The following is a 19,116-nucleotide window of genomic DNA, read 5'->3' on the forward strand; positions in this document are numbered from 1 at the left end:
TCTTTGCTTCTCGTTCCTAAGTTGAGCCCTGGTAACAAGGCTGGAACTACATACACCCACCCTCTAAGCCGTGGCACGGCTAAGGCGAGTTCCAGGGTCGGCACGGCTTGTGTGGACAGCGCAGCGGAGAAGCCAAAATCAAGAGAGCTAAAGAGGCTTGTACTATGCATACATTCCTAATCTCGCCCTGTCGAACTAGCAAACAAGCGTTCAAAGCGCCGTAAGCTCTCGTTCGAGACTGGTCCATGTAAAGCGAGGCGTCCCAATCTGCCGGTAGGTCGTGATCAGAGAGAAACGAATGTCTCGAGGCGGCGCCTATCCGTCCCAGCCGGCTGGAAACGCTTAGCTTCGTAGGGCTTGTGGCGGAGAGCCGAAATCTAGGGCTCCCACCTGACTCTAGGAAGCCTTTTTGGTTTATGCATTAGGCTTGAGGGGGGTTTGCTTTAGGCTGATGCTAGCAAAGGGATTGGATTCGAGGCCTCACGGCTTGAGATGTGGTGCAAATCGAGATAGCACATGGAGATGCAGCCATGCTTACTGTTCCTCTTTGCAGCCCTCACTCGGAGGCTCACGCAGCGCAGAAACGTGCCCGACTCCGTACGGAGCACGGAACATATCTCAAGTACAGTACGAGTATGCACAAGTATGTACAAGTATAGGCCATTGTAAAAAGATTTACGTTACGTTCGCAAAGCCAACCTTTTCGAGGGTCACCCCTGGCACTCCGATACCCTTGACACTCGATTTCCGCTTGTGTGTGAACAAGTGTGCTTGTTAGGAGTGGCCCGATGCAACCCAACATCTGTGCTGGAATACCCAGCTGGCCTTTTTAAGTTACATGCTGTTGCGAGGTTATTAGCATTTCTTCATGCAGTACATGCTGTCTGAAAAGGAAAACGGGCGATTTGGCTCTTTGGTTATGTGATGTAAGTGGTCAAGCTTCATCAAGCACAAAGAAAGGTTATCTGACGTACGGATGACAGGTGCTACCGCGGAGAAAGTCGCATCGCTAAGCAGCCTTTGGCGAGCTCGCACTTACAGCATTAGGCTGGGCGGGATGATCGCTGGCTATTCCTTCAGATGCCTGTCTGTATTGGACGAGTGGCATTTGCCCCCCGCTCGCTCCCTTTGGACAGAGGACGTCTATTCAAGTCTCGGGCGGGGGCGTTTCAGCGCAAAACATTGCAAATTCATGCGCCGCTCACCAACAGAAGCTTGGAGCGCATCTATTTTTGCAGCGTCTAGTCCTTTGGGGGCCATCTTGTCTAGCGCGGCTGGCGAGACATGCTCAGACGGCAATCGGCGTGATATCCAGCCAGGGATGTGCTTCTGACATCCGCTAGGCTCTCTGCGCTCGGGTCCGTCTCCCGACTAGCACCAACGCTTAACTACGGGGAATTGTGGCGTTCGGCTAACATAGTGGTCGGCGACCACTCTTATATTAGCGTGGAGATGTTGCCGGGGATCGTGGCCAGGGGGTGTGAAGGGGAGGGGGACGCCTCGTAGGGCAGGCGAATTGCCTGTGAGGACGGTCCCCCGGTTGCTGAGCGATTCGTGCCCAGCAAGACGGCCTCAACGCCAGCATTCCATACAGGGAGAAGGCCTCATCACCTCCAGACGCAAAATAAAGGGGCTGGCTGGCGGGAGGGCGCGTGCTGAGGCAGTTGTTTGATCCAGGCATGCGTGTTGCTTGTCCCGAGTCTTTGGAGAGCCTCATGGCTTGCTTGGCGTTGACGCCTCCCCGAAGTCTTACACTCGGCGCAAAGCAGAGCTCTTACGAAAGCACCAAATCGGCAACCTGTCTGCAATTAACTTTGGCACTACCGGTTAGATTGTATACTCGTCATTGCTGGTGGATAAGAGCCGCTTCTACGGGCATGCCGCTTGTCAATGACGGGTTGACGTTGCTGTACAGCCTCTTTTTGCAGTGGATATCGTTTCTTTGGCTCAAGGTTTGAGAGTGTACTGTAAGGGTAAAACAGAGAGTGGAGATGATGGGCGTGGCGCTCTCGAAGCGACGCGGCCAAGCATTTTGGAATCAGCACGGCCACGTGTGGTTGTCGAGCCGGTCAGTGAGGTGAACCTGGACCCCGAACGAATGCGAATCTACAGCTGGTCGTGCTACAGGACCGCTCCATGCCCTGCCCATGCTGGCATCTGGTTTAGTCGTGCCTAGGCGCTCGCTTCCGCCCGCGATTTCCCAGAGAGCGATGGCCAGAGGCGCGAGCGAGGGCGCTTGACCGGAAGGGGCTTGAATTCGCGATATGACTCGGGGGGGGCAGCAATCCGAATCGAGGCAATCGGGATGGGGAGAGGCGAATAGGAACCGGATAATATTCGCTTCTTTTCCTGGCGCTTCTTTGCCAATGGTTTGATGCGCGTTATGCATCACTTTGGGGGCCCTATCTTGCCGACACATCTTGGTGATGGACAGGACCGATCGGAGAGCGCGAAAGGGGCCGAACGAATGCGACGGCACGTTGGGGGGAAGATGCACGCACGTTGAGGCGCATACACCAATCAGGGTCTGTATGCGGTATTGTACAGTACAGTATGGACTGGACATGCCTCTCACCACCACCACCAAGTACTGCAGCAGCTATACTCGCGGTACTACTTCTGTAGGCCTATGCGATATGTTTCCCGCATCTTGTCCATTTGGAGTCGTTGCAACAGCGGAGGGGCGAGAATCTTGGCCTCGACCTGTCTGGGCCGTGTCCTCAAAAGACACCGTCGCACTCGTACGACGATTTGTCGACGGTCCGGTCTCTCAGGCATCATGATATGGGGGATGCCGTCATGCTGGATTTCCTATTTGGATCGAATATGCACCTTGTGCAGCTCATCGCCATCCAATACAACGGCAGAGACGCCCGATTGAGCATCGCACTGCCTCTCACCACCCACCACGCACCAATAGCACATTGCACTATTTGCTCTGGATGCGCCAAGTGCGTTGGCATGCATGTCTAGGCACTTGCAGGCACTTACAGCAGAGCAGCGCAGACCTCTCTATATCAACCTACATTGGACATTGGCCCGCCGACATGCAACATGTACTCCTGTACGGGACATGTCTGGAGTCCGGAGCGCAGGCGGCAGCAGCTCGGTCGCACAGGCCGAGCAATACTACGGTGCTGCATCTTGCTGCCTTTGTTCCACAGACACAACAAAGAGATGACACAAATCAGCGACCATGCCGCGGCACCCAATCGCTGGCCCGTCCTGCCGTGTCTCTTTTCAATGGCCGCTCCGTCTTATCCTTCAGCAGGTCAAGGGTCGCCGTGGTGTGTGTTTCTGGGCTAAGGGAACGGGCCGGTGGGTTTGTCTCTGCCCATCCCCATCCCTCTCCTCGTTCATCATGATGATCGGGCTTTGTTTTTTTATGGTGCCTGTCGTCAATGTCGTACCGTAGCATCCTGGGATGGAGGGAAGAAAAAAAAAAAGTGACCGATTTGCTGCCGGCGTCGCAATCCTTGGCCGGCATCTGCTCCATCCGAAATACAAGTAGGGTGCTCTTGAATTGTTCTCTCTTTCAGGCAATTGAGCGACACGCCCCCCTGTTGACTTATATAAGCTGGGGGATTCGATTCGGCCAATGACTAGTGGTTGTGAAGACATTTCTTGACTCAATAGCCCCCCCCCCATATTCTTGCATATCGCCAAACTTCCTTTCACCGTAGGGCACTCGTACATATACAGCGTCCGCAGGTACGAGCTCCACACCTAGGCGTTTTTTCCCTCCTTCTGGGCACTAAGATAGCCTTACCGTACGGGCTTTTTTTTTGTGCATGTTTGTACATACATGACAGCCACGTATCCGATCTGCCGAGCCTCATTTTCATAACTCTCCCTCTGTTACTGGGAAAATAGGTTGTGTTTTCTTTGCAGAATCCTGTTGACAAGTGGGGAGATGAGTTTCCTAATCTTTGGCCTCCACGGTATGTCTCTTTCTCCTATCTCGGAGCAGAAACACCTTTTTGTCTACATTATTGGTTTCTGAAGAAATTTCCTTTCGGAGATACTCTTAGAACCATTAGAAACTAGCGGCAACATCCCTGTGTGTTTGTTTGGTTAACCCCCTTGCCCATGCCTTATTCTGTGGATAATGCCGGAGTAAGGGAAGTCTGGAGAAAAGACTCCAAGGCGATAAAGTGGTCTGGTACCAAACTCCGTCGATGCCAGGCTAGGTAGCTTTCTCCAGTTTGGCCTGACCAGTGGGTTTTTTGCAATCGTCTTACCAACCACACCGGCGAATGGATGTACAAGTACTGTACGAAACTCTTATATCTAGTACAAGACACTTGCCGAGGAACAAACAACAGGCTGCGGAAGGGCCTCCCCTTCCCCCCCTTTGATGCCAACGGATGATCCGTGCCAAATTCACGTATGGAGTCGGTTGTCGTAGTCTGATTGTATGATGTGGTGCGATGGCGGAACCCCTTCCGCGTCTACTTGTACATACGAATGTGCCCATTGAGACACTAGCCCTGCCTATTATCCAAGCTCTCTGCATGCAACGCGGATCTATCTCACTTGTAGACACGACAAGGCACATTTCGCATGGCATGGCATGGCATGGCATTACTTTGAACGGGGGGGCCCACGATGTCGCCTCGGCTTAAAAGTGCCAGCTAGGCCTACCTAGTTGGCCTGCCTTTTGAGGGGGCCAAGAACAAATATGGGCTGTATGTCTCAGTTGAGAACGGAACGTCGAGACTTGTGACGCAGCCTGTTCAATCCCGCCCGGCATATTGTAGCGAGCGATAGGCTAAACTGGTATTTCGTGTATACACTGTTATTTCTGCCTGTCTATCTGTTTTTTGCTCTCTCCTCACCTCCACAGTTTTGAACGGGGAGATTGGGGGTGCAAATCAATGTTTCGGCCCCTGATGATCTGATTTTGAGTGTTTTGTTTGTGAATCTTTCTGTCATGGATTTTGTTTTTCCTCATTTTGAGATTAGATTTCGTCATAGGTTTTTTTTCCCGGCCTTGTGTGAGTGTCGATCGCTGGATCTGTGGTTAAAAGCAAGTGGATTGTGGGTGTAAAGACACTACTGTTGTCGTTAGTACTCACCGCTCTGTACACTGTGTTTTGGATAGAGAGTGAACTTTTTATTCTTCTTTTCTTGTTGTGATTGGTGAACTTGTTATATTTCCACGGAACTAGAGAGCGGAAGTAAAGCTATGCTGTGACACTTACTCGTAATGTTTATTTCCGCTGTAAATGTAACCAATCTACTGCTTCAACTCACGTCATTCATTCAAGAGTTCAATGTCTTTGTTGTCTTACCCGCTGTATACCTCATTCTCAGACATGCGCAATTTTATCAGAGACAAAATCTCCGTGCTCTTTTGGTACTCGGGCCGTTTCTCTTTGTAACGGCGCCTAGAGGGGCGAACCGAGCTCTTGGTGACTACAGCTCGGTTTCCCCTTTGTACGAAATACCGGTAGTACATGGAACCAAATGTGGAGATTGCCGTTACGGAGATACTGTTACCAGAGGGAAGAGGGAGGACAGGATTCCCTTTTCGATCTATACAGTACGTGGCTTTGCGAGAGAAAAACTGGGAATGGAGACCAAGAGCGAGGAGGGGGTTTATTGGGACGGGAAAGAGAGAACCCCCTGTGTTGTGACCAGTAACTCTTGCTGCCCTTGTTTCTTTTGTGCTGTGGTATTCTATCGGATACAAGCAGTGAACCCTGTCATGGTGGAAATTCTCATCGTGATAAGAGAGTAACTTTTTTTCTCCTTCACCCCCTCCCCCCCTGGAACAAAAACGGTGATCTGGTGACAGGGCTGCCGCGTGGCCTTTATGCTCTCTCCCTTGGAGAAAAGGGGGGCCATTTACATGGGGAGAGAGGAGTTCGGAACTTCGGAAGATGAAACCTTGCGAACTGATGATGATGATGAGATGTACAGGGTTTCTGGGGGGGATTTTTTTGTCCCATTGATTATTTTTTTCCCTTGTTTCTCACTTGCTTGCTGGAAAGTAAACAAAAATGTATATTTCGGGATGGGATTTTGCTTGGCGAACGGGAAGGAGTATGGGGAGATGCAGGGTGTAAAAGCATGTGTGTTTCGATTTAGGGAAAAAAAGAGAGAAATGGTGAATAGTAGTAGCAGCTTTGTAAGTGAATGCTTATTTGGAGTTTTTTTTTTTGCGCCGGAGGGGAATCTTTATTGCGATAGGGTTGCTATGGGGGTCTCATTTTAGGATACCTGTCTGTAAGTTGATGGCGATGATGGCTGTAATTCAAAATGTATGGCGGTAGACATATACGTACAAGGCACAGACATGTAGTGGCTACTGTATGTGTTTAGGAAACGGGCCATGTGTGAGGATTTCATCACTTGCCGCGCTTAGAGCAACGACTGAACAGCATAGATGAGTTCTTCACAACGGAGCAAGGTTGTCTTTTGAGAGGGAAGATTTTTAGCATGGAGAAGGGTGAAATATGAAGGCGTAGCATGATTTGTAAGGATAAAACTGATTGCCTAGGTCGTATTTATACCGTCTTTTTTCTGCACGAGTCCTGGTCGAAACGGTGAGCAAATGTCGTACTAAACCTCTTGCATCAATCACACTAGCCGTTTTACAACGAGCAAGGCAGTTTGCGGAACTAGCCGTCGATTGGCTGATATGTGTTAAGCTTTTCTTCAATTCGATTATGGGATATAATTTTGCATGGTTTATTGATTGCAATTTGGCGAGAGAGAACAATATCTGAGTTGTTGTTGAGGTCCTTTCAAGAATGAGCAAGAGCGTCGAGGCAGTGAAATTATGCACATTGTCCCAACTGCCAATACGGAGCTGGTCTGTATCATTCACAACTCAAACAATAAAACAAACCAAGTCATATATATAAAAAGCCAGCTCAATTTGCCTCACTCTTACTCGCTGAATGGCGATCAAATGCTCTCTACACGTTCCATGCACGCGGGAGAAGCCACGATAAGCTAAGCGCGGGCTTCAGCATCAAATCGGCTAAGCCGCGGAACGTGCCGAGCTTGACAGCTCAGTCACGTGCTGCTAATGCGTCACTGGTCACTGAGCTTACCTCACTCACCTCCTTATCAATAACGTGGCATCAAAGCATACCGTTGCAATTGTTAATCAGCCATTCGAGCCCATTTCGCCTTCTCCCGATACAGCGAGAGCGATTGCCAGCTCGAATGATGGAAATGTAGAATCTGCAAATCCGCCTTCTTCATCATTCCAAGTCAAGTCTTTGGTTCGCAATGTTTAAACTGCGGCTGGGCTGGTACGCCGGGGTAGGTCGCCATCTTCAGGCTTGGTGTCGAGCTCTCCTCCAATCAGGCTGCGCGGCATTGGACTCTCGGTCTATGTTTGATATACATGATGCTCACAGATTGGCTATTTTTAGGTGTCGACTGCCCTGGCGGGTGCAGTCGTTCTCTCGGCATTTCACCAGCGGGCCAACTTCTACTCGGCTATGGTGTATCTTGCGCAGAGTAACTTCTGTCTGCTGGTACGCGGCATCTCTCCTCCTCTGTCTATTTGCCACGGTGGGACCTAAACAGTTGACGTTGTTGTTATAGGTTTTGGTCAATTTCACATTGTTCTTGTACACTAGCTTCATCTATGCCTTGACGCAGATATGCTTTGGCACGCTGCGCGCGATCGAGGTCGAACAACTTACCGAGCGAGCATGGTTTGCTATCACCGAGACATGTCTGGCCATGACAATCTTTCGAGAGGAGATTGGGGCCTGGTTCCTCGTCATGTTCACGGCTCTGGTCACGGGCAAGGTCTGGGGCTGGATTGGAGATGGCCGTGTAGACTTCCTCGAGCAGCAACCCCCTACGAATCCTCGACTCTTCCACCTGCGACTCAGCATCTCCCTTGCGGCCAGTTTCATCTACGATATCTGGATACTTCGATATACGGTCCTCACGGTCATTCAGCAGGCTAGGCCCAATATGATGGTCATGTTTCTGTTTGAGTTTGCCATCCTCGCCACCAACTCTATGAGAACGGGATTCCGCTACTTGGTATCAATCACGGAGCAGCGCATCCTCGACCTGCAGACTCGCAAGCTTTTGGCGGAGCGAAAGGCCGAGATCAGCAGGCAGAGGGATGAGATGATTCGTCAACGCGAAGCAGCTGCGGCAGCTGGAGAGCCAGCCCCGGAGAATGAAGAACCCTTGCCCAATCCTGATGAGATTGACGAAATGGACATTGAAGTGCCCGGCTGGTCGGCAAAGGGTGAACTGATTCTTTGGCTGGACTTGCTCACTGGTAAGAGAAGCCCCCCCTTTCCCCCGAAGTGGTGTATATAACTACAGATTTTCTAACTTGCATCACTAGACTTTGCCAAGCTGGGAATTTACATCTCCTTCTTCTTGATGCTTCTCATGTTCTATGGTCTCCCGATTCATATCATGCGAGACTTGTTCATGACGACGAGAGACTTCTTGAAGAGGCTCAACGCGCTTCTCCGCTACAGACGGGCTATTCAAGAGATGAACAAATACGCAGATGCTACTGTGCAAGATCTCGCACAAGAAAATACATGCATCATTTGCCGCGAAGAAATGCGTTTCTGGGACCCTGCAGAGAATGTAGGTGTTGTCGATCGTATACGCCCCAAGAAACTTCCATGCGGCCACATTCTACATCTTGGCTGCCTCAGAAGCTGGCTGGAACGGCAGCAGGTGTGCCCGACATGTAGAAGCCCAGTCACGGGCGAACAACCACGGCCTCGTAATGGCCGTCGTCAAGCTGGTCTCAGAATACAGTTTGGCCAGGCACCGCAACGAGGCCAGAATCAACGCGGAAACGAAAACGACAATGGAAACAATGATAACCATGTACATGGCGACGGGCAACATGCGCATCATCATCCTCAAGGGGGACGAGGTGGCGGACAGCCCCGCGTCTTTACTCTTGGTCCTATAAGAGTTGGATTTGGAGCTAATGACCAGCAAGTTCGGCAGCTCGCTCAAGAGTTTGGCATGCCGCAAATTGCTGGTGATCAGGAACCAAACGCAGCTACGACAGCCTCTCAGAACCAGTCTCAGTTACCTCCGTCGGGTGACAATTTACAGCAGGTCGGAAATCTTTTACAGCAGGCAGAGCAGATGCTGCAACGCGAATTGCAGACTTTACAAAGTACACAGCACGAACTGCAAATCGCCAACATGCTCAATACTGAGATTCAGCGGCTTCGCCAGAGACGGCTGCAGCCACAGGACGCCGCACAGAATGGCCTGAACCAATATCCTGTACCCTACTATCCACCAACTGGAGTCCCGGTAGGCCTGCCACCGCTGCCCATGCCGGTACCTCAGCTTGGTGGTTTGCCACCATTCCCCCCTCCTTTTCCGGGCATGCCACCAAGAATGAACAGCCCATTGATGACTCGACACGGAGCTGGCCCCTCCACGACAGCAATCCCTGCTGGTAGCTCTGAGTTGCCAGAAGGACTGGTGCTGCCTCCTGGATGGTCCTTGACGCCTCTACAGAGGCTAGACAATGCTCAGACTGCGCCGCAGTTCCCACCTCAAACTACTGGCGTGCCTCACACTGGAGACCTTGCAAACGGAAGCCAGGCTGCATCAATTTCAGTACAGCCAACGCCGACGGTGCCGCATAGTCAAGAAACTGCGCCAGCTGAGTCTTCGCCGTTTCCCGCTCCTGCTTCTAATGCTGCGAGAACACGAGGAGATCAACCGCCGACTCCTGTAATTTCGTCAGATCACCCTCCCGTGGTGTCACCTAGCCCAATGCTGCCAAACTGGGGCGGGTCCAATCAGCTTTTCGGAAACGGATCTCGACTGGATCAAGGAGACACGGCGAGCCAAGCCAGCACACAGGCTGCTCCGCCGACAGAAGGCGAGAATGTGCCTGAAAGTAGTAGTAGCAATAATGCTCAAGAATCTGCACCCGAGGCTGATCTCAAAAGAGAGCCGAGTATCTTGGAGCTTGAGCAGAGCGAGGCGGCTCACACAGAAGAAGACCCATCCGACAAGGGAAAGAGCAGGGCTGTTACAGTGGAAGAAGCTGATGATGAGGAAAACTGACGCGGAGGACGATGAGATGATTGTTTCTTTATGTGTATTACATTATTCCGGACTACGGTCCGACTGTAGAGCGCACTTTTAGCGTCGTATATCCAGTTGATGTTTATGGCTCCTTGCAGACAAGAAGGAGCAGTTTATATGCACGCCGTCCGTCTATATGCGTAAGCCAGTGTTAGGGCGTTTGCGGTGGAAAGTAGATGGCATTCAATTCATATTCGCCCAATGCATACTCGGTGTCTTTTTTTTTTTTTTTTTTTTTTTTTTTTTTTTTTTTTTTTCATTGGATGTGTTGATTGTGTGTAAATGTGACTGAGTTTTGGCCAACTTGAATTCTCGTGCTGGTAGTAAAGCTGAATTTGATTCACAAAAGGCAGAATCGCATCGTCGTGGACGTGGTATTATTTCGTTACATACATACATAAACTCTATTCGAAGCAGTTATTCAAAAAAAGAAAAGACCTCACATCTCCCCCCCAAAACAACGCCAATACATATCGCTCTTCCCCAAGACTGGGACAAAAATGCCTCCTTTTTTATTTCGCAAACGCTCACTCTACTCCTGACTTGGCGCCTCCTCAATCCTGGGTCCCTTCTCCCCAATCTTGACAACCAAATCGTAACTCACTCTCAAATTCTCCGTGCCACTTAGAGCTCTCTTCATCATGGCTTCATTCTTCTCCTGCACCAGTTTCCGCATAGCCCCGACGAGGAACCCGGCAACAATGTCGACGGACCATCGGTCTGGGATGAGGGCTAGCACGTCGTCGACTTCGAACCATCCGCCGAAGCGGTCGAGAAGAGCGCTGGTCTGCTCGACGCGGTCGCTCACGTCATCAATGGCGAGGAATTCCCGGAAGACGACCTGGAAGAGGCGACGCTGCTGTTCGATTTCGGGAACGCTGTCGCGGCGCCCTTGCACGGGAGAGTAGATGGTTGCGCCGCCGCGGAGGCAGTACGACAGGGCGGTATCGTAGTCGCCGAGTTTGTGGACCAGGAGACGCAAAGCCTCTTCGTGCTTGCGTTCTCGGCCGGCGAGGATGATGGCCTCGGGGACGAGCAGGTCGCCTGATAACTTGTCGGTGCGATCTCTAATCGCGGCAACGTCGTACTCGTGAGGGCCGCCGAGGAGTTGAAGTAGTCGAAGGCGGCTTTGCCAGACCTCGTCGTTTTCAGGGGCATTTTCAGTCAAGAAATGCCTATACGTTGGTTTAGGATTTTGAAGAGCTCTGTAGGCATCATATGCGGCTAGGACACGGTCCCGGCTCTCGTCAGATTTGAGATCGTCCATGACAATCTCCAGATAGTAGGAAATAAGCTCGTTAACATATGCTTCGTACCCTTTGTCGAACACCAAATGTTCCAAGTAGTATCTAACCGCGCCTGGAGCTTCGGCACGCAGCAGCTCTACTGCTTTGGTAGGCTCAAATTTGGGTGCTTTACTCTTGTCTTCGGCGAATACTTGCACGCCAAGTCTTGGATTTCTGTTGGCTAACCACAGGCCGTACTCTTGAACAAGCTCTTGGTTGCTAATCTTGGCGAGGTAATCCCGTATTCTTTGCTCACCGTCAACCAACTCTTGGGCGTCATCTTCCTCTCCTTCGAGGACGCGCTTCCAAGTCGCCAAAACATCGGCCGACATTTTGCGGCTGTGATATAATCGACTCAGAGCAAAGAATCTGTGATATGATTCGAGGAGGCTGACAGCTCGATCCAAGCAGTCTATGCCGCCGTCCACGAGAGCACCTATCTCTGCCCGGACGGCACCCCCCTTTCCTAAACCTTTGGGTGAGTGCCTATCAAGCTCTAGTAGAACAAGTAGTAATGCTGCGTCTACCGTTCGAAACACTTCGGCCTCGACTAATACGCTTCCAAAGCCCTTTAATTTTCTCCAAGCATGTAGATAGCGTCTCAGGAAATGCAGAGTTTTGAGCGGAAGGCCTCTAATGCCTTCTTGAGATAGCGTTTGGAATGCCGGATTTGCCAGGAAAGCTTCGGGAGATTCTTTGACACCGCCATAAACCCAAATACCTCGACGACCTTCAATAATTTCATTTCGAACGCCTGGAATTAGGGAAAGGACAACCCGGGGATCAAGTTTACTTTCGACTAGAACTTCTTGTAACGCATTCAACTCCTCGTCTGAGAATTCCGTGTCTGGCGCCGAGAGAAGGAGATTGATCAAAAGGATGACTCCAGCTTTTTGTTGTATATAGCCAAACGAAGTAAATTCGAGCTCTGTCTTTGGCTCACGATCGCGAATAGCTGATAAAACCATAATAATTGCGCGTTTATCAATGTCTTTCTTGTCACTGTATGCTGCCTGGCGAGCAGCTTCTAATCGCTTATCGAGTTGGACAATAAGAGGATTCCGCACAGCCCACCAGATCCGATTGCCACGCCATACAGCAACACGCGTCTTGGATTTCGCAAGGCGGCGGGCGAATTCCTCTCCTTCTGTAGTTCGTGCAGCTTCCCACCCCTCTGGAAGTGGCTCTCCGTCTTGTGAATCAGCGTCACGCTCGAAAAGTTCCCTCTCCTTTGATAGCTGTTCGATTGAGAGAGTAGTCCGAGAGCTCGAGGGCTTTAACGTCGGCGATTTTGGAGCGGAAGATTCAGCTGAGCTGGGAAATGGCATGAATTTTCTCATGCTGAGTTTCTCAACAACCTCGTCGGACTGGGTCTCCTGGCTGTTTGTAAGAGCACGGATTCCGTATGTCCCGCTCAGGCCAGGATCATCTGCCTCTAACCATTGCTTTTCGGGATGTGCTTCATTACCGGCACTCCAACTTTGAATCTCTACCCCGCTGCGAGGGACACCCTGGACATCTTTTGTCATGGAGGCAAACACATAGCCGTCCGCGTCTTCGGATGAGCCAGCATCTGATGAACTGCCGTCAACCACGACTTGCTCGGGGTATTTATCGAATGTGATTGTTGGCCGAGTAGGATCGCCATCAAGATTTACAAACATGCCAACACCAGGTTCAGAAGGAGTAGTACCCATGACTAGAAGGAACTCTTCTGGGGTTGGCGAGGCAATATGTGGCTTTAGAAAGACTGTCACAACCTGTGGAGCTGGGCTAGCTGAAGGAGGGGGCGGTGGTAGCGGTTTGTCGCCGGGCGGTGGAGTAGAACTATGCTCCTCGGGAGGTCGAGGGCTCGAAGGCTGTCCCGGATGAGAAAGCGTCTGTGAAGCAGGCGGCATTGGGCTTGTTCCTCGAGAACTGGGAGCTGGCGAGTTTCTAGACGGGCCTGTAGTTCCCAGGCTAGCACTTCGGTTATGGCCTTTTGAACTGCTTCTGGGCTGTGCTCGGCTTCTTGAGGCACTTCGGCCGCTGCTTGCGCCCTTGGCAATGTCTTGCACATGGCCAAATTCGGCAGCATTAGGATTTTCTTCCAAGGATGACATGTTCATGAGAGGAATCTTTAGCTGTCGGTCCACGTCGAGAAGAGCGTAGGTCTTTGAGTCTGCAACACATGCTATAGAATCTCGTCGCACAGAAAGAGTGCTGCCGGCAAAATCGATATTCTGGAGATGTGTAAGTGGCGAGTCTTGATAGCGAGGAAAGCCTTGCTTGAGCATGGCAGGCACTGAATCATACCTTGACAGCGCGCACATCTTCGTCAATTCTAACAACCTGGATTCGCCTATTGAGAGAAAGAAGAGCCGTGACCGTCTCGCCTGTGTTTGTAGCTCCATCACCAAGTCCCTCTTCGTTCAAGTCAACGCCACCGATCCAGCCGCAGTTCTTGACCTGCTTCGTTCCAAAGACAGGGCTCAACTCTGGGAGAGAGTAAAAGGTGACCGTTCCGTTGCATAATATACATGCCTTGCCGACGCGAGGTAGTAGCAGGATTTGTTGCACCCCAGGCCGAGCTGGGGTGTTTTCAGCGAATGCCGGGGAGAGCCTGGAGGCTGGAATGAACACCGGTCGTCCGGACGGGTCGGAGGGATCTGGAGGGATGCTAACGAAGTGAAGGAGCTCAGCGGCAGAAGTGCCGACGTAGAGATTGCCGTCTGCATATCGAGGAGAGCAAGGCTCAGTTAGCAAATGGTATAAGTGGTTGGAGGTGGAAACAAAGAGCGCACGAACCGAAATACTCGACGCAGTTGATCTTGATATCGCCCTCAGCACCATCTGCTGAGAGAGGCACTGACTCTATCCATGGCTGCAGCACAAACGGCCCCTCTGACCGGTCCACGGGCTGCACAGTAACGGTTGGCGAGGCCATTGCGGGAGATGGTGATGATGCCCCTCCACCCGGGCCATTGGATGTCATGACAGCGTGTCTCCTTCTGGTGATGTCATCTGAACACCGGGCTCATGGCTTTTTTCCGGGACGACGGCTTGAGGCGAAGTATCCGCGCTCGCAGCAAGAGCAGCGAGTTGGAGAGGCGAGTTGGAGGGGAAGCCTCGGAGTGCTCGTGTCTAAGGTGACGAATGCCCCAGCCTTTCGCCTAGCGCTAATACCTTGAGAGCTGCGAGCTGTTGCGGGCGAGGCTGAGGTGGGGCGCTGCTGGTGGCCCCTGTGGCTGGTTGTTCAGCACTAGGACACGCTGGAACTACGGGGCATCGGCACCTGGAACTTGGGAGCTTGCGTCGCCTTGTGCCGATGCGACTTTGGCTACGTCAACTCGTTTCACAACCGACAAGCACGCTGGCTATCCGCCAACCAGGAGCATTCAACCATTGGACCTGCGCCTTTTGCTCTCTGAATAACTACGAAGTCGACATTTCAATGCTTCCCTGACCGACCCTCTCTCTTCCGCAGCGGCGAAAAACACACACCACAGGAGCTCAACAACCATGTCGAACGATACAGAAGGGGCTGTGGCGCAGAGCAGCGGCCCCGATGCCGTCGGAGGAAACAAGTTCTCTCACGCCATCTCAGCGTGGAGGAGTATGTAGAGCATGCCGGGTATTCGTGCAATTGAATCCTCTGACCATATCGCATAGATGTTGACCTGACAACGCTGGTATCCAATCTGGACAATACGGCGTCGGAGATTGTGACCTACCAGCGAGACTCGACGGTGCAGCGCAAGGAACTGGCGCAAAAGACCAAGGATTTCAGAAAATCAGATGATGCTACAAAACTGGCGGAGATCAAAGGGCTTCTCAAAGGTGCATTCTTTTCTGGCCAACGATTCCTCGCAGCCAAAACAAGACTAACAAGCTGACATTGGGTGGCTGCAGCATACCAAACCTTTATCGATCTCCTAACGAATCATTCTAAATCGGTGAACTCGGCATTTCTCAAGGCATATACTTCGCTGTCTGAGGCCCCCGATCCATATCCTTTACTGGAAGCCTCGGTTGATTCGATGCTGGTGTCCGAAGATACGCTACCGAAAGTTACCGAAGAAAATAAGCACCTCCAAAAGAGCGTCTCAAAGCTTACGACGCAGCTCGAAGAATCAGAATCCAGGCTCCAAGACGAACGCGCTGCCCGCAAAGGACTTGAGGACAACTTGGAGGCCAAGGTAAAAGAGGTGGAAACATCATGGACCGCTGTGCTGGATGAGAAGAAGGACAATTGGGAGGCCAAAGAAAAGACGCTCGAAGAGAAGGTTGCGAATCAGGACCGCCTGCTAAGCGAATTGAAGGCCAACTACGAAGTCAATCAGCGACTGGGGAAAGCTAACAGCGAAGAACAAGATGGTCAGCGCAGCCAAGCCTTGAATGCGGAGCTTGAAATGCTTCATGTGGATCTCGAGCGGACGAGTTCCAGGCTAGCTGAAGTTGAAGCACGGAATGAGCAGATGAGACTCGAGCTGGCCCAGACCAAGTCGTCGAGACAATCTCAGAATTCATCCCTGGAGGATGATCCTGGATACATGCGAATGCGCTCGGAGAACTCTTCTCTCATCCGCAAGCTGGACGCAGCGAGGGTAGAGAAGGAAGGGTTCAAACGCGATCTCGATAGCAAGTTGCGATCCGTAGAGCGTGAAGTGGTCCTGTTGAAGGAGGAGAAAGAGTCCCTCAAAGAAAAGGTGGACAAATGGGGTGACTACGAGGAGGTGAAGCAGGAGCTGGAGGTTCTCAAGAGCATTGAGTTCTCAACTGGCGATGACGACGAGGTGCCACACGAAATCGAAGGGGTCACTGGCAAGGGCGATACATTGGAGAAACTCTTGTTGGCGCGAAATAAGAAACTCAACGATGAGCTTACGATTCTCCGGGTCTCGCATCAAGACTTGCAGCGCCGACTAGAAGATCTCCAGGAAGATCTTTCCAGAACCAATGCAGAGCTAGAGAAGGCGCAGAAATTGAATGAGAAGCTCGAGAGTGACCTGGAAAATCTCCAGGCAGAAGGGGCAAACGCTTTCCCATCTGGCGCATCTGTTGCTGGCACCTACATCACTCGCGCCCAAGGACGTAAGGGAGGGAGAATATCACCCACGTCATCCATCATTAGTGGAATAGACCCTCGGACAGCACCCGGCGAGCGTGAACCGATGGGAGGAGGATCAGGTATTCTCCCGATGGTGATGGCGCAGAGAGATCGCTTCAAGAAGAGGAACGCTCAGCTGGAGCAGGAGCTCTCCGAAAACCACCGGGCGGTTCAGCAGCTACGACATGAAGTGGCCGCCCTGCAGAAAGACAACTTGAATCTTTACGAGAAGACAAGGTATGTCTCAACCTACAGCCGAGGAGGGGCCACGACATCTTCGTCATCTGCCTACGCGACGAACCCCAACCCGTCGACAGTCACCATCGGTGGGACAGGAAATCCCGGCATGGAGCTGAACCGCTACCAAAAAGCGTACGAGTCCAGCATATCGCCGTTTGCAGCGTTCCGCGGCCGAGAGTCGGCCAGAGCGTACCGACGCATGAGCCTTCCAGAGAGGGTGGTCTATTCAATCACGCGCATGGTTCTAGCGTCGCGGACAAGCAGGAACTTGTTTGCCGCCTACTGCGTGGCGCTGCACATATTGGTCTTCTTCTCGCTGTACTGGCTGGGCACGGCAGACTTGGAGAGTCACGCCAGCAATTTCGGCTCGTCAGCGGCGGCGGCGGCGGCGGGAGCAGCTGCTGGTGGAGGGGGAGTAGGTGGAGGAGCGGCAAGCGGCGGAGGCCATGGAGACTGGCGGGAAGATGGATTTGATGGGTAAAGAGTCAATGGTAGATAAATGAAGAGGGGAGTGGTGGGATGGTCATTCGGTGCCGGTCAGCAGGAGGAGATTTTGATTGTCTTTTCTGGAAATGACCACATGTACTACTACTGCTACTACTATTATTGCTATATATGATACACACGGAGTGGTTTGTTGCTCTTGGCAGAATGGTGCACTCTGGGAAGACCAATATCTGCTGCCAGCAGAGCGCAGCTTGGTTGGAGAGAGCATGTGCGTGTTCATGTCATGTTACCTATGTCATGTATGTACTCGTAAGCGGTTTTGATATTGCGACTTGACGTTTGTAAGAGGTTCATCTGCTGCTTGCGAACGCGTGTATATCCAGAGATGAAGAGACTTGATAGGATGGCAGAGCCAAGAATGCGGTGGTGCTACTTTGTTCTAGACGCCGGCCGTCCAGTGCGGCCCAAGGAGGGGCATTTGCGTCTATTGATTGCGTATTGAAAGGCTAATCGGCTTGCTATTTTTACTATTATCAGTATTGATTTGATATACCTGTATCTCTTTTATTTGTTTCTGCTCGACTTGTGTGTTGAGTAAATGCGAGCGCTGTGTAATCGTTTTTAAATACTACGGCTTCTTGATCCTGCGAAGATAAACCTACTATGAGATAGCAGGTATGTAAAGTAGAGTCTATACTTGCCACGGCAAATGGACTGCCGAACTGGCGCTACACACTCATCTCGGAAATGCTTTGCATACATCTGTGCTCCGACCAACTAGTACCACTGTAGCAGCCAAATGAGATGCTATCGCGTGTGCGTGGGGCAATTCAGATGGAGAGAGAGATCGGAAAAAAGAGAACTGATGGTGGTTTTGGTTGGCTGGGAGGAGATGCTGAGATCTGTGGTGCTATTTTTGGAAACTTGGGTGGGATGGGGGTTTTCTGTGGATGGGTTCGTTTTGCTCGGTTTAACCGCCACGGCGGCGGGCCGAACATGTGGCGCCGGAAAATGGGCTGATTTTCTTTTCCTTGCATGTATGTACTGCATGTAAATGGATCAATTGGCTTCCATGGGTTTTCGATGGAGGCACGCGCGGATGATATGAGAGAGATGAGCTGAAGAAGATGGATATAGATGTGTATGCTTTTCTTGTGGAATTTACATTGATTGGCCACTGGCTGATTAACCGGCTTTGTGTTCTTTTGGCAATCAAGACTGTTATCTTTCCTTTCTCCGCAGCGTCTTACAGTTCCTTGCTTGAGAGGGCCCTTTGTCTAGCAACTGGTACAGCGTCGTAGTTCATCCGCTGTTACAACACTTCGCCGTGTTTAATTAATACAAGAGCTCACGCATCTCCATCAGCATCGTACCATGTTGATTGCAAGGCTCACCAAAGCCAAATAGATTGCGCCAAGCAGGCTATTCATATCCGTCCATATTGCTCCAGCGCTACCTACAGCACTACTTCATGTTACCTGTAATATCCAGTATGAACCAGGTCGGGCGCCTAAATCGCCGCACGCGCAGCCAATCGCAGCCCCTGCTATCGCCTCAACCCTGACCCATGCGCGCCTCGCCCACCGTCGCCTCTCGTCCAATCAAGGCCTCTCAGCGGCAAAAGGAAGAAAGAGCGCGGGATGGACTCTAGATTCATAACAGAGAGAGAGAGAGAGAGGTCGGTTACCTTTCCCTTCCCTTCCCCCACTCACACAACCAATATTCTTCCCGTTCTCGCTCATTTCTATTTTCTGCGCTGCTAGGCGTTTGGCGCCGCTTCGGAAGGCGGCAAAAAACAGACAGCCAGAGAGAGGAAACTAATTAAAGTAAGCTAAAAAAGGAATTGCGCGTAGTACTACGGCTCAATAGTAAGGTAGCACTGCTTGTTATGCACGTAATTTTCTTTTGGACCCGCGTTCTAGATTGTGTGAGACACGATTGAAAGCTGGTGGGTTTATAAGAGAAGGTTGTTGGCCGCATTGT

At 51.4% G+C, this 19,116-nt stretch overlaps 4 protein-coding genes across 4 annotated transcripts; 2 read left to right on the forward strand and 2 right to left on the reverse strand.

The window, feature by feature from the left end:
• Positions 1–2,613: 2,613 nt before the first annotated feature.
• On the reverse strand, positions 2,614–2,781 carry TrAtP1_010945 (uncharacterized protein; the record flags this gene model as incomplete). The annotated part of the gene is made up of 1 exon (XM_066114915.1): positions 2,614–2,781. One exon carries the CDS (start codon positions 2,779–2,781, stop codon positions 2,614–2,616), a length of 168 nt encoding a protein of 55 aa, XP_065971012.1.
• A 4,315-nt stretch (positions 2,782–7,096) lies between these two features.
• TrAtP1_010946 (uncharacterized protein) lies at positions 7,097–10,302 on the forward strand. Its single transcript, XM_014092376.2, has 4 exons — positions 7,097–7,278; positions 7,392–7,496; positions 7,567–8,266; positions 8,336–10,302. The coding sequence occupies exons 1-4, from the start codon at positions 7,246–7,248 to the stop codon at positions 10,048–10,050; spliced, it is 2,553 nt and encodes an 850-aa protein (XP_013947851.1). The 5' UTR covers positions 7,097–7,245; the 3' UTR covers positions 10,051–10,302.
• Positions 10,303–10,603: 301 nt separating this feature from the next.
• Positions 10,604–14,283, reverse strand: TrAtP1_010947 (uncharacterized protein; the record flags this gene model as incomplete). The annotated part of the gene is made up of 3 exons (XM_014092377.2): positions 10,604–13,579; positions 13,653–14,068; positions 14,145–14,283. The coding sequence occupies 3 exons, from the start codon at positions 14,281–14,283 to the stop codon at positions 10,604–10,606; spliced, it is 3,531 nt and encodes a 1,176-aa protein (XP_013947852.1).
• A 380-nt stretch (positions 14,284–14,663) lies between these two features.
• On the forward strand, positions 14,664–17,326 carry TrAtP1_010948 (uncharacterized protein). The gene is made up of 3 exons (XM_014092378.2): positions 14,664–14,952; positions 15,009–15,176; positions 15,249–17,326. The coding sequence occupies exons 1-3, from the start codon at positions 14,859–14,861 to the stop codon at positions 17,165–17,167; spliced, it is 2,181 nt and encodes a 726-aa protein (XP_013947853.1). The 5' UTR covers positions 14,664–14,858; the 3' UTR covers positions 17,168–17,326.
• Positions 17,327–19,116: the final 1,790 nt, after the last annotated feature.

Source organism: Trichoderma atroviride, chromosome 6 (assembly GCF_020647795.1).
Source record: "Trichoderma atroviride chromosome 6, complete sequence".
NCBI lineage: Eukaryota > Fungi > Ascomycota > Sordariomycetes > Hypocreales > Hypocreaceae > Trichoderma > Trichoderma atroviride.